Source organism: Monodelphis domestica, chromosome 8, assembly GCF_027887165.1.
Source record: "Monodelphis domestica isolate mMonDom1 chromosome 8, mMonDom1.pri, whole genome shotgun sequence".
In the NCBI taxonomy this organism is placed as follows: domain Eukaryota; kingdom Metazoa; phylum Chordata; class Mammalia; order Didelphimorphia; family Didelphidae; genus Monodelphis; species Monodelphis domestica.
In genome coordinates this window covers 61,352,893-61,379,972 of record NC_077234.1, presented here as the reverse complement: position 1 = coordinate 61,379,972, position 27,080 = coordinate 61,352,893, and the positions used below count along the sequence as shown (strand labels likewise).

At 38.4% G+C, this 27,080-nt stretch overlaps 1 protein-coding gene across 8 annotated transcripts in view; it reads left to right on the top strand.

Annotated features, from left to right (window-relative positions):
• RHBDD1 (rhomboid domain containing 1) overlaps positions 1-27,080 on the top strand; it is a 181,729-nt gene that overhangs the window by 132,001 nt on the left and 22,648 nt on the right. Inside the window, exons 7-8 of one of the 8 annotated variants that reach the window (XR_008914048.1) lie at positions 4,851-4,982; positions 12,567-12,680. The exons of 3 other annotated variants lie outside the window; for them this stretch is intronic. Coding sequence is in view for 2 of the 5 variants with exons in the window: in XM_056807595.1 (XP_056663573.1) it covers positions 4,934-4,982; positions 12,567-12,570 (53 nt within the window). In the remaining 3 variants the exon portion in view is untranslated. Of the gene's footprint in view, positions 1-4,850; positions 4,983-12,566; positions 12,681-27,080 lie in introns of those variants that run through there. 4 more of the 8 variants (XM_056807595.1, XR_008914050.1, XR_008914049.1 and 1 more) reach the window with 4 other exon arrangements.

The following is a 27,080-nucleotide window of genomic DNA, read 5'->3' as shown; positions in this document are numbered from 1 at the left end:
TAAAACATCTTAATTCTCCCCCTTCCATTTTCTATCTAATGTATAAATTAAAAAAAAAATCCCCTCTGGTGCCTTTATAATGTATTTTGAGTTTTTATTGGCCCTGTACGGCGAGTCTCTCAGTCTAGACTTATATTTTGACCTTCTAGGATCCTAGTACTGATTAGGAAGTATAGAAGAGTAGGGTTCCTTTAATTGGATTTCTTGCCCTTTGTTGCTTATTTGTATTTTTAGTCCCACCTCTCCATTTCCCAGAACAAGAGCCTGATTCTTTAATAGAAGTCATATTCCAATCAGCCCTAGTAAGGTTTTCCTGATGTCGAGCCTACTTTGCCCTCCTTGCATCTCCCTTCCTCGCTCCTAGCTCTTCCCTGCGGGGCTCAACAAAACCAGTCTAGTCCCTCCTGCACATGGCAGTGCTTCAGATATATGAAGACTCTATTAGGTTCCCTCCAAGCTCACAAAAGTGAAAAAACAAACAAACAAACAAACAAAAAACCTGTTGAAAGTCATCTTGTGCCTCAGGACTCTGGATTTTTACTCTATTGTACTTTCTACCATTCTGAAATGTGTCTGGACTAATTTTAAGTTGTAGGAATTGATTTTCAGAAAATCAGAGTCCCAGTATTGGTGAAAAAGGGTGGGGAATGTGTTATTTATATTCAGTGCATTTTTCTGTCCAAAATAATTTTTATCCTAATAGAGTGTGATCCTTTGGTTCCTCTATCCAGTTTCCTTAGAAATTTGAGTGATCATACAGTGTGAGTTGAGTTGAAGGAAAATATTAGTTGAAATAAGTTTTAATATGTTTCAAAAAATGTTTTAGCTAGAAACAGCCCCCTTCCCAAGAAGAAAATTTACGGCCTACATGATGTCTTTTTAGGAGCTCAACTACCCTTGATTGCTGCTAAAAATCCGGAAACTTTAGCCAGTGTTTCCCTGCTTTTAATTTTTGTTCTTGTCCAATCTGCCTGCCACACTGCCAACAAACTTATCTTCCTGATGCACAATTTAGACTGTGACATTTTCCCCAGAGATCATCCTTTACATTTTCTGTCTAGTGTCTATATGATAAACATATCTACATATAAAAATTTGCATGAAAATAAATAATGAATATATTGTCATGTTTTATATGAAATATAAATATCAAACATATCAACACATTTATGTATGAAATATAAATAATTAATATATCGACATATTTATGAAATATAAATAATATATTAACATATCTCTATATGAAATAGAAAAATTAATATATTGGCATATCTATATGTAAAATATAAATGAATGCATTGATATATCTATGTATGAAATACCAATAATGAACATATTGACATCTACACATAAAATATAAATTATTGATATATTGACATCTCTGTATGAAATATGAATATATGGCACCTATATGAAATATAAAGATGATATTGACTATAAGATATAAATAATATGCTGACATATATATTTTTGAAATAGAAATGATGACTATATTGGCAGATCTATATATGAAATATATGTGAATGTATTGATCTATCTACATATAAAATATAAATTAAGATTACATTGACATCTAGGAAATATAATTAATATATTGGCATCTGGTATGAAATATAAAGAATATATTTCAACATATTTCTATATTAAATATAAATTATGAATATATTGACATTTAGGAAATATAATTAATATATTGGCATCTGGCATGAAATATAAAGAATAAATTTCAACATATTTCTATATTAAATATAAATTGTGAATATATTGACATCTATATATGAAATATAAATAATTAATATTAGCATGCCTATCTATGGAGCATAATTTATGACTATATCGACACATCTATATATGAAATGTAAATAATGAATATAAAGGCATCTACATATACAATATAAATGATCAACATATTTTAATAATGAATATAAACTCCTCCATCTGGCATTTAGAACACTCTACAAGCTGACCCCAGTCTACCTCTGGCTTTGTTTCATGTTATTCCTTCTTTTTCATGACTCAGTGGTCAAGCCCATTTATTCCCTGATCTTACACTGTCCTCCTATCCTCAATGAAACCTTTTCTGACTTCTCTCCCTATTTGACTCTTCCACCTCCATCCAGTAACTCTGCTTTTCTTTAGTTTTGCAGGACCTTCTAGTCTATATCGTGCCCTTTATTGATTCTATCATCAATTAGGCTTATTTATATCTTCTAAGCTTATTAGATCTCATTCCCTAGTTTGGTAGCCCTTTGAGGGTAGAGATAGAAAGGATAGTTTTCCTACTCGAGGAGTAGTTGGAGCACTAGACATGAAAGTCAAGACAATATTCAGCCCCTGCTTCTGATATTTCCATCTCTGTGACCTCAGATGTGTCCCCCTCTTTGAGCCCCAGCTTCTTCAGTGATAAAATGGCAGTAGCAATAATAGCTGTCACTTTGTAGGGTTGTTGGGAAGATCCACTGAGGTAATAAACATTTGTAAAGAAGTTGGTAAACCATAACATATAAATATTATCTGTTCCTGGTATCCTTATCACATAGCCGACACCTAATGTTTAAATCGAATTGTTCCAGGTCACACTGCTGGTGAGTGGGTGAGCTGCTCCTCCCAGGATCTAGGCTTCACATTTCCTGGTGGAATTCAGTTGATGAAAATATAGCAGAAACCTTGGAGTCCTTTTCCCAGCTTAGACTCCAACTGGAAATGGGATCCTGGGCAATTTAGTTCAATGAGCATTTCTATTTTGTGCGAGGTACCGTTTATTCATTAATTTATCAATTCATTCATTTAGTTCTCCACTTATTTATTTGTAAAAGGGAGTGTGCAAGGTGTTCTTTTTAAGTTCTGGTTTTTATTACTTGTTATTGTTTATTACTTGAAGCCTTGTAAAAATTGCATCCTGAGATGGGATTGCTTCCTTAGAGAAATAGCATTCCTGGTTCTTACATAGGAGAGAAAGACGAATTCCAAATGAAAATCATTCACTATTGCTAGTGGCAGCCTTATGACATGAGGAGTACTCATCAATGAAATAATTGTAACCTGGAAAGTTTGGTCAGCCAGTCAATAGGAATTTATTAAGTTCTATGTGCCAGGCATGATGCTGAGGGATGGGGATGTGGAGAGACCTCAGAGAGCAGACATTCAAATGGGGAAAACAATGTGTCAATAGCCAAGCTCATACAATATAGAGAGGAGAGGGAAAGTCATCTCAGAGGGAGAAGACAGCAGTGGCCTCAGGGTCCTGGAAGGGCTCCTGGAGAAGGGGGGGAGGGGGGATGAGCTGAGACCTAAAGGAAACTCGACTTGGAGACTTGCCCAGGGGATGGCCAGTGATGATGTTGTAGTTGTTTTTTTCCAATTACACAGCAGTAATCATTTTTGTATATTGTTTTCTTGGCTCCATTTATATCACTCTGCATTATATTGGATAAAGTTTGCCTGGCTTCTCTGCATTCATTGTATTTGTGGTTTCTTAGTCTAATAATATTTCATTACATTCATGTACCATGTGTTAGATCCCAGAGATATTGCAAATAAATATAAAGAAGCAGAAATGGAAAACATCCTTTTCAGACCATAATGATGTAAAAATGGTAATCTGGCAGTCAATTAGTATTTATTAAGTTCCTACTATGTTCCAGGAACTATTCTAAATGCTAGTTACAGAGAAAGGCAGAAGTCAAGGACCTTACTCTTAAAGATCTAGGCTAATGAGGGATGAAACATGAAAACAGCCATGTACAAACAAGGCATATACAGAATAAACTGGAGATAAGCAATAGAGGTAAGGCATTCACATTAAGGATGGGAAAGAAGGGAGGAAGGAAGGGAGGAAGGAAGGAAGGAAGGAAGGAAGGAAGAAAGGGAGAGAGGGAGGGAGGAAGGAAGGAAGGGAGGAAGGAAGGGAGGAAGGAAGGAAGGAAGGAAGGAAGGAAGGAAGAAAGGGAGAGAGGGAGGGAGGAAGGAAGGAAGGGAGGAAGGAAGGAAGGAAGGAAGGAAGGGAGGGAGGGAGGGAAAAGAAAAAAGAAAAGAAAGGGAGGGAGAGAGGGAGGGATGATGGGAGGGAGGGAGAAAGAGAAGGATTTATCATGTGCCAGGCCCTGTACTAAGTACTTTATTATCCCTTTTGACTCTCACAACAAGCCTTTGAGGTAGGTACTATTATTATCTCCATTTTACAGATGAGGAAACTAAGATAGACAGACAGAGGTTAAGTGACTTGATCAGGATCAGATAGCTAGGAAGTATTTGAGGCCAGATTTTAACTCAGATCTTTCCCGCTCTACCTGCAGTGCCACCTAGGAAGCCTCAGGAACTGTTTCTTGAAGAAGGTGCCATTTTAGCTGGGAAGTGAAGGAAATCCGAAATTGGATATGAGGAGAGAGAGAATTCTAGGCATGGGGGACAGTCATCACTGCAGGGATCACAAACAAACCACAGACTTTAATGGAGACTTAACAATAAGTGGGTGCTAGGTAGAGAATTCACTATGTGTCAGATACTATACTAAGCTTAGAATAAAATAAAAGCAGGTAAGAGAACCCCTAGCCGCAAGGAGGTCCCAGTCAGGTGGGAGAAAATGACTTTAAATAGAACTGCAGGAAAAGTGGAGTGGAGGAATCACAAGAAGGGGACTGTCCTGGTCACTGGTTCCCATCAAGATAAGGCTTATTTCTCAGAGATGTGTTTAAAAAAGAAAATAAAAAGTCTTTGCACGAGTCTCCCGAGCAAATTTGCTTCTAACATGGCAGCAAGCAAATCCTCCAATCCCCCAGCCTAGTCTGAGACTCTGAGCATTGTATGTGAGTGACCTTTACAGACTCGCCTACTGTCCTGTCCAATCACAGGGGTCCTGTGTTTAGGGCTAACATCTCATGAAGGGCTCCTTTTGAGGGGGCGACGATGGTGAAACTCTCTGTTATCCCCTTAGTCTCTGCAGTCTTCTTAATCGTCATCTCAAAAGCAAGTCTCTACACTGGGTAAGTCATATATTATAGATGCCTTCTACTCAATCATTCAATCAACGAATTACTGGGATGCTCTTGTACTGTTAAATCCATAGTTACAACTTGGCCATCCTATTTACCTATCAGTAATAATTCCTAATGAGTGGTAACAGGTCGAAATCCACAATCAGATTTATCAGATGGTAATTAGAGGTGACATTTACATTTTCTGGCTGGGTGGACAGCGTAAAGGAGTTGGACGATGGTGAAGGACCCTTTTGGAAATAAAGGAAATTCTCCAGTTTCCTTCAGAGAGGAGGGCAGGTTACAGTGAAAACCCATGGATGCTTGATTCAGGAGTGCCACACATGTGCCTCTTCCCAGGCATCATCTGCATCTCCCCATTGACCCAAAGGTATTTGTCGAGCTCTTATGCAAGGTTGGCAAGAAGAACATAAGACATGTTCAGAAGGAAGTCGTCAGCCAGTCGCGAAAAGGCTTTGGGTCTGCTGGGCAGGGTCAGAGAGCACATGGATCTTGAGATGTCCCCTCCCCACAGGAAGTTCTGGTCCATGATTACATCTCAAACAGTCAGGGGGTTTTGTCTCCAGACAACATTGTCTTCTGGGTCACCGTGGTGTCCCGCTTGGTCTGAGGGTCAGGTCAGCTTTGTGGGATTCTGCTCCAGACTTTAATATTTCCTAAGACCTCGGGCATCCTGAGAACATTCCTATCATTCCATGATCTATTGTGCTCTACAATCTGACTGAAGCAAAGACTTAAGAAACTACTATTCCATTTGCCTATTCATTCATAGAGATCTAGAATTCTGGGAACATCATAATGATTAAGAACTCAGTACCATTTCCATTGGCTAATTTTATAAATTAACCATTTTTTTTCCAGTTCTTTATCTACTCCATGAAAAAAGGATATCCTTATCATTTAAATTAGCTTAGCTTTTTTATGATTTCAAAAGCTCCTGTGTTTTAGAGTACTATTCACTATTTATTTTTTTAATTACCACTTGTTTTTAAAAGTAGGCAATTATTTTTATGTATTTTTATTAATAGCTTTTAAAAATTACATTCATTTATAAGCAGGATCCCAAGGCATCCCAAAATTCTTCGTGCAGTACTAAGCTATTAAAGTTTAAAAGTGTACTAAGATTGGGGGCAGTTGGGAAGCTCAGTGGATGGAGAGCCAGACCTGAAAATGGGAAGTCCTGGATTTAAATGTGGCGTTAGACACATCCTAGCTGGGTAACCCTGGACAAGTCACCTAACCCCCATTGCCTAACCCTTACTACTCTTCTGTCTTAGAGCCAAATACCAGTATTAATTATAAGATGGAAGGTGAGGGTTTTAAAGAGAAAAAATGGTATTCATACTTTTGGCATACCCTTCCTTCCCTTTCCTAGTGAGCCATCACTTGTAATAAAGAATTTTTTTAAAAAAGTGGGGCAGAGGGAAGTACTGAAATAATTTCAACCAGGCTAATCACCACATCCAACTGAGAATGGCAGGCTTTGCAATTGCTCCACATCCATTGTCCCCCACATCTGCTAAGATGGAAAGGGATGTGCTTTATCTCTTTATTTCTTCAGTGCCATTTCCCCCCTCTTATTAGTTCCATTTTCATGTTGCATTCATTCTTTCACAGTTATTTTAAAGTAAACGTGATGACCAAACTGATATCCCAGAAAGCAGAAACTAAATAATCCCAAAAGAATATAAATGACTAAGTCCTTACTTCCATTAACATATTTTAAAGAGAAATCAATGAATATAAACGAGATCGGAGTTGGAAGGGACCTCTGAGGTTATCTCCTCCTGGAGTGCCATCTACAATGCTCTGCTCTCCACAGGTGAACATTCGTCCTTTCTTTGAAGACCTCCAGTGTCTGGGAATTCACTCCTGCGAGGGGCAGTGCCGTCCACTTGGAGGCCATTCTAATTGTTGGGAAGTTTTTCTATTTATTGAGCGGGGCTGCCTCCCAGCAGGATCCCTCAGTAGGACTCTTCAGTGCCAGTTCTGATCACTGGGGCCAAGCAAACCATGTCTAATCCTTCTTCCACATGACAACCCTTCAATCATTTGGAGACAGCAATCGTGTATGCCTTAAGTCTTCAGCTGAAATATCAGCGCAAAAGTTGACTCCTTTCTATATTCAGGAAAATAGATGGTTGTATTTGAAAGGGACCCAAGAGTTCACTTATTGCAGTCTCTCATCCAAAACAGGAATCTTTGTTACATCTCCTTTAACAAATGCTTGTCTGGCCTGTGTTGGAAAGCTCTTAGGAACAGAAATTATTGGCAGAACTCTGAGAAAGAAAATAACTTAAAATATTATATATATATATACATGTACATATATATATATACCAACACATATATATGTGCAGATAGATTAGATAAGATAAATATATGAGAAATAGGCATAGGTGATAGGTAGTAGACAAACAGATAAGAGGCATAAATAGAAGATGAATAAATAAGAAGTAGATGATAGTTTGATAATGATTGATAAATACATGAGAGATATACATACATTATATATAGATGATAGGAGATAAATAGATGAGACAAATAAATAGAAGATAGAGAATATTTAATAGATGATAGCATTATTTATCTGTCAACTATACTACTATATAGATAATATTTAAATATATAGTTGTGAAGATGGAATTGATTCTCCCTTTGCCTATTTTTGAATTAATCAACCAAAGCTTGAACACCCCTACTTGGCATTAGGTGGGGAGGTTCGGAAGCCATTTAGATAGCTACACCCTTTCAACTCAATTAGTCAAAAACTTGTGAATCCTTTGATAAGAGTTTACACCCTCATAGACAAAAGGTGGAACCTACAAACCCCGCCCCCCTGGGCAGTGCTAAGCAAATTTAAGGACTGAAGTTGGTCCCCCTAAAGTGGAGGAAGGGACAAGATGTAAAAAAAGGACTATAAGAGATGATGAACTTCCTATCCAAGAGGACTTTGTCCTGAATTTTCGAGTTGGAAGATCTTCTCCTTTGGGACCCTACCTTGGAACTTCAGTCTTCAGCTTCACCTGAACCTGGGACTCTGGCTCTTGGACTCCTTCTGGTAAGACTGCTCCTGGATCTCCTCTCTTTGGACTTTGGCCTGATGAGTGAAAAGCTGACCTTCCTTTCCTGGCTTCTGGAGAGATTAGTTCCAGAGAGGCCTCCCATTCTTGGAAGAGACCATGTGAGTTGAACCCTTGCTCAATTCACCACCAAATCCTCCAGCTGAGAGGTTAATTAGGTTGGGGGACCGAACAACATTTACTGTGGTGATAAGCTAGACTTCTTACTCTACCCTCTTTTACATTTCTCTACTTTCTCTTTGTAAATAAAAGCTGCTTAAAGTCATTTTGACTTGAGCTATATTAATTTTAAAATTGGTGACCACAGTATTTTCTTAGAATTCTCATATGTTTAGTCCAAACCTTAATTTAATTCTTTATATAGTATATAATATTTAGATATAATATTAACATATAATACATAACATTTAGATATATTAGTATATAATATTTAGATATACTAATATAACATAAATATATTTATATAATATATGTTTCTGTATAATTATATATTTATTTTAACATATTGATATATAAATAATTTACATGTAAAATAATATATAGTTAGCTATAATATGTATCATATGATATTTAGGTATACTATATTAGTATATAGTATATAATAGTTAGATATAATATATTAATAGTATAAAATTTAAGTATATTTATCTACTACTATGTAGATAAGTGAATAGGTCGATAACATAAATAGATGAGAGACATAGACCAGTGATAGTAAATAAATAGGTGATAGAGATATTGATGATAATAGATAAATATATGAGATAGATGACAGGATAGATAGGTGGGTAGGTAGATGTTAGAGAGAGAGAAAGGGAGGGAAATAGAAAGGGAGAAAAAGAGAGAGGGGGAATGGACCTATGGTTTCATTAATAGAGGAAACATCTAAGGGATTCTCAGGAGGAGGCACTATTTGAAATATGAGTCACCTAAATCCTGACTTATCCACAAGATATCACATATCCAGCAAAGGTCAGGAAAACTTTGTACAAATTATTCCTCAATTTTACTAATAAAGTAATTCAATCAGTGAATACTATTCTTGAACCTTAGCTCTCAATGATCCCTGCTTCCATTTCTAAGTGGTTATAAATGTTCTTGAAATATTTCTGGAAATAAAAATTAGGCTTATTTCCATATAGTTAAGAAGTTTTGGAGGGTGGGAGAGTAGAGTGATAATTAATGCAAAAAACTCCAAAAAAAGTCAAGAAAAAGAGGAGAAGGGTTCAAAGAAAGAGGAATCAACTTTTGATCACTGAAGAATGGAGGAGAAGGGATCATTAAAGAGCTAAAGAGTTGTTGAGGTTAGGGGAAGAGGTGGAAACAAGAAAACTCATGACAAATGACCATGATATTGTTAACACAAAAATCTAAGATTGATGATTGAGGAAGAAAAGGGTAATTGTAGTTGAGGTGGGGACTTTAAGAGAAAGTTTGTAATAGGCAGCCAATAGGAGATGAACAAAAGGTTTGTCATGTAGCAAAGAGGGTTCAAGTGTGGTGGAGAGAACAAATGCCCCTCCAAGCCCTGCCCCCAGCATGATTTTGTGACTTCCTCCATCATTGTTCTGCCTCAATAGGCAGTGATTTTTTTTTCCTTCCCAATAATCCACATTGAATGAGAAGGTCATCATGGAAGGACAGCACTTCACCACCCACTCGTCACTATAACAAGAAATATTATTTCAGTCTATTCACATATTCCAAATTTTATAACTACCATGAAACTAACGGACAGGAGAAGCAGGAGATTCACACTGTTAGAATCTCTGTGCATTAACATGGATAATTGACAGCTGCTGATATTGCAAGACCAAGTTACTACAGTATGTTCTTTTTTGAAGAAAATGTTAGAGTAATTGGATGAATATAAATGATATGTTAAGTACCTTGTCCTTGAATTATTTTCGTACTAGTGAGTCTATTTTTTCCTGAAGCTTTCTTTTCTTTTCTAGATTCCACTGCCTTTTTGAGTGGTCTGATTTCAAAAGAATAGTTTATTTTGAAAGTTCATATATTTTCAAAATTAGGAACAAAAAGTAAGACACAATCTCTAGACCCATCTGAAGATCTTTTTAGTCATTTAGTCATTTTCTATTATGTCTGACTCTCGGTGACCCTTTCTGGGGGGATTTTCTTTTTTTTTTTTCTTTAAATCTTACCTTCAGTCTTAGAATTGGTTCTAAGAAAAAATGATAAGGTCTAGGCAATGGGGTTTAAGTGACTTGTCCAGGATCCCACAGCTAGGGAGTGTCTGAGGAGGCCAGTTTTACATCCAAAACCTCCCATCTCTAGGCCTGGTACTCTATCTGCTGAACCACCTAGCAGCCCCCTTTGGGGGATTTTCTTGGCAAAGATATTAGAGTGGTTTGTCATTTCCATCTGCAGCTCATTTTATAGATGAGGAAACCAAGGCAAACAGGGTTAAGTGATTTACCCAGGATCACCCAGTTTTTAAGTGCCTGAGGCTAGATTTGAACTTAGGTAAATATAAACATCTATTCCCCATTCTCTTGCTTCATGGTTCAAGCTCTTTTTCACCTCTTAGGAATCTCTATTTGAGGTGAAAGTGATACAGAATATGCAGTGTCATTTGTGAGGAACAGTAAGAAGGCCAGTTTGGCTAAACCATGGAGCAAGGGAATGGGGAAATTGAGGCTGAGTCACAAAGGACTTTATAGATGGCCAGGGAGTAGAAAAAGAAATATAGGAAAGGCAATGAATAGAAAAGGGACAATTTGTTTAAAAAAATACAGTGAGTCTTGCACAAGGCCCAATGGCAAAAAGACCACCCAGAGTAGAGTTGGGTAGGAAAGAGATAAGAACCCAAGGAGAAAGACAGAACTGACAGGGATGGCTATGAGGGAGCTGGCCATGGTGGCTGGAGGGGGCGGTCTATGGAGGAAGCCATCTACAATTCTCAGTAAGAAACCTTGTGAATGGAGTCATGGGACAGTAGATATTTCATGCCCTAATTATCTCCCTTTGACAGATGAGAAACCTGGAACCCAGAGAAGTTAACTTCCTTGTTGTCACTCAGTTGTCAGAAGTGGGATTTGAACACAGGTCCCTCCTGGCAGAAGTCCAACACTTTCACTACTTTACATTGCTTTCTCTGAATCAGACTGAGTGACTGTCTTCATTAGGACAGATCATTAAGACTACTTCAAAGAAAATAACTTCCAACTTTTTTTTAGGTAATGGCATTTCTGGCTAGTTGAATCAGTCAGCAAATAGGAACATCTGGCTGTTGAGGCAGATCAAAATAGGAATCATGTTGGCCTGTGTCAGACATCTTTCTAATTTTTAGGGGAAAGGGGGGGGGGTAGACTCTGGAAACCCAAGCTTATTTTACCCAGCAGTTCCTCAATTTTTAAACCCGTATGTATTTTGAGGGAAATTTAATCCATATGTTTCTGAGTCACTTGTGCTTAAGTCATTAAAATGTTATTTCCTAAATGTAATTTTATGTTTGAAGCACTTTTAAAAATATATTTTTAGTAAATTTTCATTTTTCATAATGTTCAATCTTTCAGGCTTTTGTGCGTGTGTGTATGTGTTTTTAATGAACTATTTAAACACACAGTAGATCATCTTAACATACTTCCTGTGGGGATACACAAAGAAAATACCAAAAGCTGGGGGAGGGCCCCCCAACCACTGGGGGTGGGGAGCACGTCCAAGGGAGTCAGTTTCTATTCTGAAATGTTCATAGCTGTTGCTTCTCTTTTATTTCTTTATTACATCCCAGCTTGTAGCTGACCTGACCTTTTCCTCTAAGGGATGAGGAAGGATAGAGAAGAGAGTATGGCTGCCGCCTCCTAGGATGCATGTCTGTGACAAGTAGAGTGATTATGGAGGGCCAAAGACTTCCCTCTCCTGCCTGCTCTTGGCCATGAGAGCATCAGGTTATCTCATAGAATGCCTTCAGGATAGGGCGTGGAAAATACCCTTAAAGCAGGGGCTCTTCATGGTTGTTGATTTCAACGATTCCCTTTGGCAGGGTGGCGAAGCCAGTGGCCCCTTCTGAAAATAATGTGCCCAAAATAAAATATATAGAATTGAAAAGGACAACAATATATTGAAATACAATTAATACGTGTAGGTATGTGTGTGTATATATTATATTACAGCAGTTCCTCAATTTATATATATATATATATATTTTCATATATATTATATGAATATATATGTATATATTTATATATACGAATCATAGTGTATATATATTTGTATATATATGTATATATTCGAATCATAGTAGTAGTTGTCTCCCCCATCAGTCTATAAACTTGAGTGCAGACCTTATTTTTGCCTTATTTTTGATATTCCCAGCCCTTAGGACATGGCCTGGTACATGGAAAAGCCTTCACAAGTGCTTGCCCACTGATTCACTGGCCTGGAAAGATTTTATAGTTTTCAAAATACTGTCTTCTCAGATATCCCGTGAGACAGATAGGTAAAACAAGTGGTGTTCTCTCTTTTACAGATGAAGAAAATTAAGATTCATCAGGGTTAAGGACTAATTTCATAGCCAATGGGAGTTGAAGCCTGGACTCAAAACCAGATATTCTGTCAAACTTTCTTCCCACTACACCCCCTGGTATGGTATGAAATAAATTGATCAAGATCAGATGATAGAAGATAAGCTATGGGGAGGTTGCGACCTCCTAAGACCACCCAGTAAGCCCTTGGTGGAACTCAGAGGAGAACACGAGCTCTCTTTTCCAGGACCATCCCTTCTAGGCTCTTTCCAAACCTGCTTCTCTGAGCCAGCTCCTTTTCTCTGATAATAGGGTTGAGTGTCAAGAGGAATCGGATATTAGGAATATAGTCCTTGGCAGCTTTCAGAATTGTCTCATGATCAGCCGTGGTCTCAGCCAAAGTCACGATGAAGCATCCATTTTAAAGAAAAACATGTGCTGGTCCATAGGGCTTCCGAGCATCGTCTCAGGCATATGGGATTATTTTAGCTAGGGTTGCTCTGAGGTCCTGGGGCATTCTGTCCGTTTAAAGGAAAGGGGCTCTGGCACCGAATGGCTTTGTGAACCTTTATTAATCACTCGCTCAATCTTTCTGAGCCTCCCTCCATTCGCTCACCATTTTTTCCTGTGAATTTCCTCATTGGCCGTATGCTGCCATCTGTTTTTTCATTGGCCTTTAGGTGACCAAGCTTATTTCTTTGGAGACCACTGGTCCGGGCTGGTTGCCAGTATTAAAAACCAGCATTTTCAAAATGTCCTCAGGGGACTTCCTGTCTTTCCTCCAAACTCATCCCCTCCCACTAGTGTCAATTGGGTAAATGGAGGAAGCTTGTCTGAGATGACTCATTTAAAAAAAAAATCAGGAATTTTTGTGGACTCTGTCCTCAGTGGAAAGGAATAAGCATCGATGTAGCACTTACTGTGTGCCAAGTACTTTGTACAAATATCTCATTTGATCCCACGACAACCCTGCAAAGTAGGGGCCATTATTGTCCCCATTTTAGAGTTGAGGAAAAGGAGGCAAATAGAAGTTAAATGGCTTGCCTGGGGTCTAGTGAGTGTCCGAGGCTAATTTTAAATTCTTCCTGACTTTAGGCCTAGTACTTTATGTACTGTGTTGCCATACACTTATATTGTGTTAAGCAAAAAAAAAAATAGCCCTTGTCATGGAGGAGCTCACATTCTAATGGGGAAGGGGAGATAACATGAAACTAGTTATTTAGATATTCTCTCCCTTCCCCAAACTAGATAACTAGTTATTTACATGTCCCATACATACATATATATATACAAATATCCTATGTATATATGTATATATATAAAATCTTATATAGATATATAAGATTATAAAATCTATATATAAGATATATAGATATGCCACATAGATTAATATAATCTGAAAGGGGAACACTTTAGAAACTGTGGGGGCCAGAAAGGCATCTTGCAAAAGGTGGGATTTGAATTAGGTCTTTAAGGAAGTTTAGGAAGATATAAAATATAAGTGATGAGGCAGAACATTCCAAAAATGGCGACCCACCAATCCAAAGGCATGGAGATAGGAAATGGAAGGTCAGGTTCAAGAACTGCAAGAAAGCCAATATAGCTGGATCACAGGGAAAAGTAATGAATTAAAAAGTGGAAAAGGGAGGAAAGTGCCCATTTATGAAGAACTTTTTTTACAAATTTAATTTTACCTTCAGTTCTGCATTCTCTCCTACCTTCTCCCTCCATTGAGAAAGAAAGAAAAACAAAGTCTGATGCATATATGTATAGTCAGGCAAAACAAATTCCCACGTTAGTCATTGCCAAAATTAAAAAAAAAATGCTTTAGTCTGACCTCATAAGTCTGTCTCTGGAGGTAGATAGCATTATGAAGAACTTTGAGATGGACTTTGAGTCTTGGAAGTATTAGAAGGGCACTGCAGCTTATGAGAAGAGGAATGACATGGTGAGACCAATCATTTATAAAAGTCATCCAAGCAGCCAAGTGGAAGAATGATTGGAGTGGAGAGAGACTTGAACCAGAGAGGCCAGTTAGATAAAGCCTTTCGTTAGAGTTATAGCTAGATGAGTGGGGAAAAAAGATACATAAATATGATGTTATAAAAGAAGAAAAAACAAGATTTGGCAATAAATTGGATAGGTATGAGCTGAGAATGGCATTAAGATTGAAAGCCTGTGTTATTCTGAAAATTATGGTGCTTTCAACAGTAATATAGAAGGTAGAAAGAGGGGATGGTTTGGGGAGGATAGACACTGTGTCCTACTTTGAACAATATTGGTTTGAGATGTTTGTAGGATATTCTGATTGAGATATCCAAGAAACAATTAGAGGTATGTAACTAACTTCTCAGAGAGTGCTAGATCAATCAATCAAACATTTATTAGATATAGATATTATCTATTTATAATATTTACATATTGCATAAATATGATGTTATATATCATACACGTAGATCTTGAAGCAATGTGCATAGAACATAGTGGAAGCCATCAGAGCTGATGAGATCACCTGATGAAATAAAATAGAGCAAGACAAAAAGAAGGACAGCAACATAGGCAACACACATGAAAAGCATATGTAATGTCGATGAAGAAACCCCAAAGCAAGTTGTGAGAGGATGTTACAACAAAAGCGAGGAATTGGAGAAAATATGCAGGAGCTGGTGATTGACATTGTCAAAGGCTACAGAAAAGTCAAAGTGGGTCAGGATTGAAAAAAAGGCTCTTCTCTTTGACAATTAATAGATCACTGGACATAAAAGAAGATATAAGTAAATTAAAAGACCATTACAATTAGATTTATGGAGAAGAGAAGAATTTATGACTAAAAAAGGATAGAGAACATTGTGAGTAATAAAATAGATTTTGGTTACATTAAATTAAAAGGTTTTTGTACTAATCAAACCAATAAAGCCAAAATTAGAAGGAAACAAAAAAATTGGGGAAAAGATATGATAGACAGTTTCTTGGATAAAAGCTTCATATCTCAATTATATAGAGAAATTTATCTAATTTATTAGAATTTGAGCCATTCTCCAACTGGCAAATACTCAAGGAATATGAACAGGCAGTTTTTGGAAGAAGAAATCAAAGTTATGTAGTCATATGGAAAAATGCTCTAAATCATTATTAATTAGAGAAATGCAACTTAAAACAACTTTGAGATACCATCTCACACCTAACAGATTGGCCAAAATGATAGAAAGGGGAAATGACAAATGTTGGAGGAGATGTGGAACTGTTTCAGAACACTGATACACTGTTGGTGGAACTGTGAATTGATCTAACCATTTTGAAGAGCAATCTGGAATTATTCTCAAATAGTTATAAAACTGTTTATACCCCCAGACTCCACAATACCACTATTAGGCATGTTTCCTCAGAGAAAAAGGTAAAGTACATGTATACTCTAAAATATTTTAAGCAGCTCTCTTTGTTATGGCAAAGAACTGGAATTTAATGTGATTCCTATCAATTGGGGAATGGCTGAATAAGTTTTGTTATGAGATTGTGATGTAATACTACTGTGCTCTAAGAATTAATGAACAGCTTGATTTTTGAAAAACATGGAAAGACTTGCATGAAATATTGAAGAGTGAAACAAGCAAAATCAAGAGAACATTGTGTCTAGTAACTGCAATGTTATTCAAAAAGTAAATGTGGATGAATAAACTGTTATAAGGTATATGAATATTTTAAATCAACTGCAAAGGACCTATGAAGGAGGATGCTATCTGCTTCCAGAGAAAGAATCTATATATAGAACTTTGTATTACATAGGTTCACATCTATGGCTGTTTCAGACATTGGTAGTAATCAAGGAGAGACAGACAGACAGAGACAGAGAGAGGAGAAGGAGGAGACAGAGAGAGAAAGGTAGAGAGAAGGAGAAGGAGGAGACACAGAGACAGAAACAGAGAGAGAGAGACAGAGACAGAGAGACAAAAAGGCAGACAGAGACAGAGACAGAGAGTCAGTCTGAGTTGAGGAAGTAGAGGTACCAATGAGACACCAATTGTGACTAATTTCTTAAGGAGTTTAACCTTAAAAGGGAGGAGAGATATTGGACAGTAGCCAGTTGGGATGGTCAAATCAAGTAAGGATTAAGGATGGGGAAGTTGTAGACATGGTTCTAGGGAGTGTGAAAGGAGCCAGTGAATAAGAAGAGATTGAAGATTAGTGAAAGAATGGGGGTGATGGTGGGTACAGTTTTTTTGGAGAAAGTGTGAGGGATGGAATCAAAGGCATACATAGAAAAGTTAGATCTTGACAAGAAGAGCCACTTCATGATTTGAGACTGGAGGGATAGAACAGATGAGGGTTAAGAGGTTTGAGTGATATGAGATCAGGAGAGGAAAATAGGGAGCTCTTTCTGGGAATGACCTCAAATGTTTTGGTGAAGTATGAGAGTTATAAAGGGATAGGATGCTATAGGAGGCTTAACAGAATCCAAGAAGGTTTGGAACATTGAGTGTGGTAAATGGGTTAGCAAATAATTTAGGACTAATAGAATATGTTTCAGTGAGAGTTCATTTGAGATTAGATAGCATAATTTTGTGGTGACCCTAGTTGTCATAGTTTCATGATCTCTTCTACATCTGCTCAGCAATATATGAATACCTGCAAAGGAGGAAGATGGTGGAGATGGTCCAAGATTGGCCTTTTGCAAGTTCAAGGTATGCGTGATCAGAAGTATAACAAAGTGGGACGAGAGAATAGATGGTGGAGGGTAGTTAACCACCAAAAGGTCAAGATATGGAAGCAAGAAAAGGGTAGCCAGTGTAGGGATGATGGTCTAGGGAAGAACCAAGAGGTAGAAAGAATGGAGGTCATGAAGATGGCAAAGAATGGAGTGAGGAGTTATAAGCCATAAAGAACAATGCACTGATAAAAAAAATATAATCAGATAAAGGAATCTCAGAAATGGAACATTTCTACATCATGGCAAAATTAAGGGAATGGTTATCTCTGTGTGTTACCAAGATAGCTTGGAGGCATAAGTCAGGAGGACTGAGTACACTGAGGAATTGGAACATCAGAGTATTGGAGAGAGTTTTAGTATGTGCGTTGAAGTCCTTCGCTATGAGGAGGGTAGGCAGTGGAAAGGAGAGCCACACACCAATCTTGTTGAGGAAGGGGAATGTCTTAGAGGTCCTTAAATAATAACCAGATTGGTAGATAAATTTAGGATAGCATGAGTCTCAAAGGAGGCGAGATTGTTTAGTGAAGGGGTGGATAAAGGAAGCTTTGGTAGTGGTGATGAGGAGTAAGGAGTATTCCAACTCCCCTATTATGACCAGTGAGCCAAAGTATGAAAGACAGAGTGGCCTGTTTTGAAAAGAGTGGCAAGGGAGTCAGTATCATCAAGAGAATGCTCTATCTCGGTGTGGGCCAGAAGACCTAAAAATGTAAAAGAAAGGATTAGGATGAGTGAGTTTTATTAATGATGGACCTGGCATTCCAGAGGGCACAATGAAAGAGGGAACAAGTGAGAGTGGAGTCTAACATTGAGTATGTTGGGGGTGGGAGAGAGAGGGAGAAGGGGAGAGAGAGAGAGAGAGAGAGAGAGAGAGAGAGAGAGAGAGAGAGAGAGAGAGAGAGAGAGAGAGAAGGGGAGAGGGAGAGGGAGAGAGGAGAGAGGGAGAGAGAGAGAGAGAGAGAGAGAGAGAGAATTGAATTGGATAAGCATGAGGAAATGGTTAGTTGAGGAATGGGAGCTGGCTTTGTGCATTGGCAGCCAGGAATTAAAGATCATTGGGATAGGATAAATATAAGAGAATGGAAGTTATGTTAACCAACCATTTAGAAGTGAGGCCAGGCTCAGTATCAGTGGTGGAGAAGGTTCTTGAGGGAGGATATAATCCTAGGTCCTTCCTTGAGGTTTGGCCTCCTGGCAGATGGAGATGTCCTGTGAGACCCAAGAAGGCTGCCAATAGATTTGCCATACTTCGTTGTTGACACGACTTTGAAGTATTCAAGTATGCAATCTTTAAATCATCTTCCCAAGAATGAAGGTCACTGGGGCCATGATTAAATAAACGTGAAACTTTCTAGAGAGTTTAGCTTTGTTGGAAACTCCAAACCCTTCCATTTTGAAATGAGTACAGAGCTCTTTTGGATCCTAAATTGAACCTTTGGCCTGGTTCCCTGGCTGCCAGAATGAATGTGATTGCTTGTACCATATCTGTGAGTTTGTCATATGGCTGTAGAGTCTATCAGGTGGGTGGGAAACTTCAATCCAAGAACCGAGTTCATGCTACTGCTTTTTGTTAGCAGTTAACCCCTAAGATTCCCTTTTCTAAATGTAATTTTAGAGTAGGTTGTGTGAGCATTTACTTTGAACTTGGGAGCCTTTAAGAGATGGTATAGATTGAGCTTTTCTTCTAAGTCTGGGTGCAGGTGCCTCAGTTCTCGGCAGACAGCCAATGAACTCACACTTTCATCCAAGTTTAAATTTTACCCAGCACTGCGTGTAACTGTTCAAGTCAATAATGGGACCCAGTCTTGTCAGCCTTCCCTAAACTGCTCTCACCAAAAGTCCCTGGTACTTCTGAAGGTGGTTTGCTGTCAACTGTTGGTCTTCAATTAGGTTTGAAATTGGCTAAGCCATTTGGCCACTGTTGAACCAGGTGGGAGGACAGATCAGTTGAGGAACACGGAATTCTTTGATGGAAGGCGATCTGCCTGCCAAATGCACGTTTGAGTATTTGTGGCCCAACTTCAAAGACTAACAGAACTTTTCTAAACAAGACATGTTCTTTGCAGAATCTAGCTTGATTGACAGTGCTTTGTTGGTGGCTGTGCAATTTGAGACTTTTTTGTTTGTTTTGGGAGGTGTTTCGCTTGAAAGTGTGATGAAATAATTTATTACTCTGCTGGTAGAAAAGACTATGGAGTAAGCATCAGGAGAGACCTGGGTTCTGGTCCCAGCTCTGTTCTATCCATGTGACTTAAAGTAAGTCGCTTTATCCAAAAAGAACTGAACCCCATTTTTCCTATCAACAATGCAAGACTATCATACAATGCGATGTTAACTTTATTTTAAAGTTTTTTACAGTTATATGTAAAAATATTACTTTTTAAAAATAAATTTATAGCTAAAAATTTTTATTTAATTAATTAATTTGGAATATTTTTCCATGGTTACATGATTTGTGTTCTTTCCCTCCCCTCCCCCCTCCCCCACTGTAGCTGAAATGCAATTCCACTGGGTAAAAGAATTTTTTTTTAAATTTTATTTAATTGGTCAATTTAGAACATTATTCCTTGGTTACAAGAATCCTATTCTTTCTCTTCCCTCCTTCCATCCCCTCCTGTAACCGACTCACAATTCCACTGGGTTTTACATGTGTCTTTAGTCAAAAACTTTTTTCATGTTGTTGATGTTTACACTAGGATGATCAGTAAAATAAATTTTTTAACATTCACTTTTTTAAAATTTTGAGTTGCAAATTTTTTCCCTCTCGCCAGTCCTTCCCCAACCCAACCCAACCCAACACACTTTAAACCCATTATATATGTGAAGTGAAAAACATACTTCCATATTAGCTATACTGGCTGGGGAAAAGCAAGAAAAAAAATAAACAAAGTGAAAAAAAATATGCTTTAGCCCCTACCCAGAGTTTGTCAGTTCTCTCTCTGGAGATGGATAAGATTTTTCATCATGAGTCCTTTGGAATTGCAGTGACAACTTTAAAACTTCGTGGAATAGGGTTAAAACTTGGATATTCAAGATGATTTATTTTAATATGTTTTTATTAAGTAGCATGCAAAGTGCTGGGGATATAAGGACAAAATGAAAATAGATGCTGCCCTCAGAGTTCACTTTCTACCTAGAGGATACATGTTTTACACAGATAAGTAAATGCATTATAATTCCAGGGGGGAGGTGAACACGAATAGCAAGGGGATTGAGGAAGGAGTTTTAAAGAGCTATCTTTGAGATAATCTTTGAAGCATACCAATGGTTCTAAGAGTCTCTAGTTTGGAGTGAGTATGTTTCAGGCCTGATAGCTTAGGCACACACACACACACACACACACACACACACACACACACAAATTGGAATGCCAAGTTTGAGGAACCATAAGCAGGCCAGCTTCTCTAGAGGGCATGAAGGGAAGTAATTTGAAATAAGTGTGGGAACTTGGGTTGGACATGAATTGTGAAGATCTTTAAATGTTAACCTGAGGCAATGGTGAATCGCTGAGGATTCTTGAGTAGGGTGGGAAGAAATCCAAAGCAAGAAGGTCCATTAGGAAATTAATAAAGCAGTTTAGCCAAGAATTGAGGGTGATGCCCATGTGGATAGAGGGAAGGCCACAGATGCCATGAGAACTGGGGTGCATTCTCATGGATGCCAGGATCCTGTAATCAGTGACACAGCCTCAGCCAAAAAAGTCCTCCCAAGTCATGGCGCCCGTACCATTACTTAAAGCAATAATCCCTCTCAGAGCATCTCTGGCAGGTGGCTGTGGAGTCTCAATATTTCTGGTGACTGGGAATTAATCACTTCTCTGCCTAAGGACAGTTTTTGGAATGATGTCCCTTATATCAAGCTGGTCTTGGGTGCGCCATTTTGAAGTCAATGGTCATGACCCTTTTCAATCATTTCTTCTCCAAGCTTGAATAGTAGTTTGTACGTTGTTCAACTTTGAGTCTGGGCACGTAGGTTCAAGTCCTTGCTACATGTATAACCTTTAGTTTCTTGATGTGTTACACAGAAATCAGATTATTTACATCGCTTGTCTTGCCAAGGTGTTGTTATATAAAGTATTTGCAAACCTTAAAGTGCTCTTTGAACTGAAGGAGGAGAGCTAGAATTTCCTTCAGGGAAAGCTCCTTTAAGGACCCCAAACTTTTCCTAAAAACAAAGGCTCATCTTGTCAACTCCAATCCTAAAGTAGTATTGTGTGGCAGCCAGCCATGAAACATGGAAATCTCTAAGGAATTATTTGAACCACCCAAAGCCAAGGCAGGAGACATACATACCTGGTAGCAGGTTACAGTTAAGGGACTTTGAAGAATTGGAAAAAGGACATCATTTGGGAAGTATCTGCGTGAAACAGCTATGACCATTGACCTCAAAATGACATATGTAAGGCCAGTTTGATATGATTTCATAATAATACTAGATGTTTTAATTTCTAATATGGCAAATATCAATACATATAATCCATATAAACAGAAGCTTTTTGGGAGAAGGGTCCTTAATAATTTTTTTAAACCCTTACCTTCCATCTTGGAGTCAATACTGTGTATTATTAGTTCCAAGATAGCAGAGTGGTAAGGGCTAAACAATGGGGGTTAAGTGACTTGCCTAGGGTCACACAGCTAAGAAGTGTCTGAGGCCGGATTTGAACCTAGGACCTCCTGTCTCTCAACCTGGTTCTCAATCCACTGAGCTACCCAGCTTCCCCCTGTAATAATTTTTTAAGAATGGGAAGATGGAGGGTAGCTAGGTAGCTTTGTGAATTGAGAACCAGGCCTAGGGATGAGAGTTCCCAAGTTCAAATCTGGCCTCAGACACTTCCTAGCTATCTTAAAAGCCACTTAACCCCCATTTCCCAGCCCTCACTTCTCTTCTACTTTGGAACCAACACATGGTATTGATTCCAAGGTAGAAGGTTAGCATTGTTTTGTTTTTTAAGAGAGTTAAGGGGACTTGAGACCAAAAAGTTTGAGAACCACTATGATTTACAATGGTTCTTATGCCATTCCAAATATTGTTGTTCTATTAATGTGACCCGAGATCACATTAGTTGTTTTTTTTATTATTATTATGTCCTGCTGTTGATTTATACTGAGTTTATCACCTATAACTAATCTCATAGGTTTCTTTATGTGAGCTGTTATTCATTTATGCATCCCATATTCTATATTCATACAATTGACTTTTTGAATACAAGTAGAAGTCTTTACATTTATGATTAAAATTTCATCTTATTGAATGCAGTGGAAAGAAGGCTGGAATGAGACCCAAGCTTTATCTCTGGCTCCTTAGTTCCCCAAATAAACCCCTTAAGATAAAGAAGAGAAAGAGTATTTCATGTGAAATATCATAAACTCACCCTGGGTGATTTAGAAGAAGAAAGAAGAAGAAGGAAGGGGGAGGGAGGCTGAAGGGAAGAGGGAGGAAGGAAAGACAGAAGAAATAGGATAACTGCCTGATCTGTTAGTTATCAATTACCAATCAATATAATTCCTTATTATTATTTATTAGAGTTCTCAATTACTCTCTGCCGCTCTTTCCCTAAGTCAAATATAAATCATAAGATCATAGATTAGAGCTAAATTATTTTACAAATAAGGAAACTGATCCCCTGAGAGTCACCTGCCCAAAGTTCCACAGAAATGGACAAATCCCCTGGCTCCAACTCTTATCTCTCATCCCATTTTACCATCCTATAACTCAACAAGATTCCAAAGAAAAAAATACGTGCCCATGTCTCCAGATCTTCCCCCACCACTCTGTGCCAGACTGAGGGTAGATTCTCTCTAACGATAGACATTTTATCTGAAGAGGGAAAAGGAATCGTGAAAAGGTCCGTGAGTATTGCTTCTGTGGAAGCAGATCAAACCTCTCTCTGTACCTTCCTTAGAGTCTTTCTTGAGAAATAAACTTTTCACTCACATTTCAGAGCACACACACACACACACACACACACACACACACACACACACACTATCCATTCTCCAAACTATTCTTGAAGCCTTCCTAAGCATTCTGGAGATGGCGCTCAGCTGCTATTGCTTTCAGGTACCTCCACAGCATGGCATGGAGGATGCAGGTAGGAGGACGTTTCTTTGCTAGATGGGCAAGCCCTGTCGGGGAGATATTCATTAAAGAAGAAGGCTGTTTTGTAATAGTCCCTGTTTGACTTTCTGGGGAGGGAGAGGAATGAGAGCAAACCAGGATGAACCTTGTATCTCATTTCTCCATTGGTATTATTGGTTTCTTGGTATTGTTGGCAGCAAGTAGCTCACCTGGCCTCTTGGTGTTTATCCTTGAAGGCAGGAACTGTATCTTCTGTGTGTTGGATGTACTTCTTGGTAAAGGTATCTGGAACAGGACGGGCACTCAGCCTATTCCAGCGATCTCTGATAACAGTGTTTGTCTTGTAATTCTTTTCTACCATTAAAAAAAAAGTTCAAGGATGAGATTTCCTTTTTTGTAGTTTAATTTCTCTTTTTCTTTCTTTTGTTTAAGGGAAATCGACTGAATTCTGAGATGGAGGGTGGTAGAAGTGCTCTTATTTAAATTTTTTATTTTTCTTTCCTTCTTTGAATCTCTGCTAAAGGAATCTTTGCCATTTCAGACGCTGCCCTGTTGTGTCAACAATACTGTGTCCTCTTGCTTTTTATATTTTCTTGCTGACTTATAGAATCTAGAAGGGGACCATAGAGACCATCCAACCTGCTCATTTTTTTCAGGGAAGGAAAGAGAGGCTCAGAAACCTCAAGAAGTAGTTTGCCATAAGTCACAGTGAGCTAGGTAGGTAGCAGAGCCAATCTAAGAGCCCAGCTCTCTCCATACCCATCACCCTTCTATAGCATGAAAGGTATTTGACCTCCCAACTTGAGTTTTTTCCTCCTTTTTTTTTTAATGTTAATGTAGTCTTGGCCTAATAACTACCTTCTTTCTTCCCTTGTAAACATTAAAATGAAGTATATTTTTGCTTTGATTTTCAGCCTTTCCTGCCCTCTATGTATTGAAAATAGCTGGCTGTAATTCATGAAAATGTTATGTCTTCAGATGTTTATACTCTGAAAGAATCCCTTATGGTTTTTATAATAAAACTCCTTGAATACTGGTATTTTATGTTGGAAAGGCACGCCAAGTTCTCAATACAGCAATTACAATGTAATGCATTATGTATAATTTGTACCATGCCCAGGAGCAATTTGTGAACTCTGAAATACTGTCCTGGCACTCCAGCATAATTAACAGGATCAAATGTTTTTCACAGAAGAATTGCAGTGTATGTCACTGGAGGTAAATAAGTCAGGAAGGAGGCTTGGGTTTTGATAGAAGCAGGTTGGCCCATATGGAGCATCCAGGTCTTGGTTCACAAGACCTACCCATCAGTCAGATGCTTAGATACCTGGATGCCTTCATCCATCGTCTGGGGGCAAAAAACCTTTGGAGGTTTGACTGGCCTTAGTTATCAGCAGGAATCACCCTGTTGCTGGGAGGTGGGGAATCTTGTCTTTGAATTTAATAGCTCTGCATTTATGGGACTTCCTTCAAATAGTACCATCATAAGCATGAAAAGTTTATTTTTTTCTCCTCCTGAAGCCAAATAATGTAATTTTATAAGAGATTGCGGCATCAAATATAAAGCAGTTTCTCTGTGTGTTGGATTTTTTTCCACTCATTTTTTTTTCTACACAGTATTTAAAGTACAGATGACTCATGGAAATATGTCCTATTTAAAAAAGTCATTGGTTTGCCGCTCTTGTGCAGGTTTTGCTTTCCTAATTTTTTCTATACCAAGATAGATGCATGAAAATAACATCGTGGCCTCTTTGCATTTCCAGCTTCATCTATTGCGTTTCTAATGAAAGTAAGAAGCCTCTCTCAGTGTTTTTATAACTTAAACCACAAATGATGACTCTGCCCTTTTCCAGCTAGTGCTTGTGTTCTCTCTCTCTCCCTCTCTCTCTCTCTCTCTCTCTCTCTCTCTCTCTCTCTCTCTCTCTCTCTCTCTCTCTCTCTCTCTCTCTCTCTCTCTCCATCTCTCCCTACCTTCCTCTTTCTCCCTTCCCCTCTCTTCTCTACCTCTCTTTCTCTCCTCTTTTTTTTCTCATTTTCTTTCTCCTTTTTTCTTCTCTCTCCTCTCTCTGCTCTGTCTTTTCTCTCTCTCTTTGTGTGTAAATATACACATATAGACATGGATATATACACATATGTATATAGATAGATCAATAGATCAATCAGTAGAAGACATAGATATAGGTATAACTTGATATAGAGGTCTATGTCTAAATATAGATATATAGACAAAGAGACAGAGAAATAGATATATCTGTATGTATATATACACATATCCCCATACACCTAGCACCTAGGACAGTGTCTGACAAATAGTAGGCACTTCATCAGGGTTGATTGATTGATTGAATAATTGATTGAGACAAATAGAGACATATTCAGGTAGCTTTTGAATTCCACATAATCACCGCATGGACCCACAGTGTTTTCCCCAGCAGTGACCCTATTTTTTCCTGTGTCTTATGGGATGAAGGATAACTTAAATGAAGATTCAGAAAGTAGGAGTCTGAAGCTGTAGACCACTGAACCGAGCTGCATCCATCTGTCATTCGGGTGGACTCGAGAAGACAGTGACTTAGAGGAATTGGCAAGGAGCCCCCAAAAACACCAGTTTTACCATCCCTTGTCCATGGTCTTCTTTGGAAGCTCCTCTGTATTCTGAGAGGAGATTATTAGGTCTCATTTAGATATTCTTTGGAAAAGGCTCAGAATTTCTGTTGGTCACCCATTACCGGTCAGTAGATATTCCTTAAGCACCTGTGAGTGCCAGGCATACAAAGAAAGACAAAGGAGAGCCCCTGCTCTCCAGGAGCTCACAACCTCCAGACAGCTAGTGCCAGTCGCCTTTGTCAGAACAAGTCACAGGTCAATATCAGTGACTTGGAAGTTTTGATTTCAAATTGCTGGAAACGTGCTCCAGTTTAGGTCGGTCTCTTCCCTTTTTGGGGCCCCTTTTCATAGCTCCTATTCATCTTATTCCCAAGGACTCCTAGAAACCTAGTCCTGGTCTACTCTTACCTGATCTCTCTGTATATGCACTATGTGTAGATAAAGAAAGAGACAGATAAAGATAAAGATAAATATATTTATAAATATAGATATGTTTTATTCCAAGGTTTTGGGATAGGAACTTTTTCTCTTTTAAGTATTTGGAGTTCTTAGGAAATTCCGTTTTCTGTCATAAAATAGAAACTTTCATTAGAATGTCAACTTCTCTCATGGAATATAAGCTCCTTGAAGGCAGGAACCATTTCCCTTTTTTGTCTTTGGGTTTCTCTCTCTTCAATCCATATACATTGACTTGTTATGTATTAGAAATTGGGTTTTCCTCTTCTGATTTCAAAACAGTGTGGTGCAGGAAGAAGTCTTGGGTTCAAATTTTAGTTTTCCCACTTGGTACTTATATGACCTTAGGCAAATTGCTCCTCTCTCTATTCCCTGAGATGGCACGGTCAGCATAGTCTAGCCAGATCGTTTTCAGTCTCTCCATGATTGCATGAACCAACCTTTGGGGTGGGGAGGACTAGTTGGATTTTCTTCTGGCTTTAATTTGAGGCATGGAGGACGAGGAAAGAGTAGCATGCATTGAGGCTGGAAAGACTAGTTGGCTTTTCTTCTGGCTTTAATTTGAGGCATGGAGGACGAGGAAAGAGTAGCATGCATTGAGGCTGGAAAGACTAGTTGGCTTTTCTTCTGGCTTTAATTTGAGGCATGGAGGACGAGGAAAGAGTAGCATGCATGG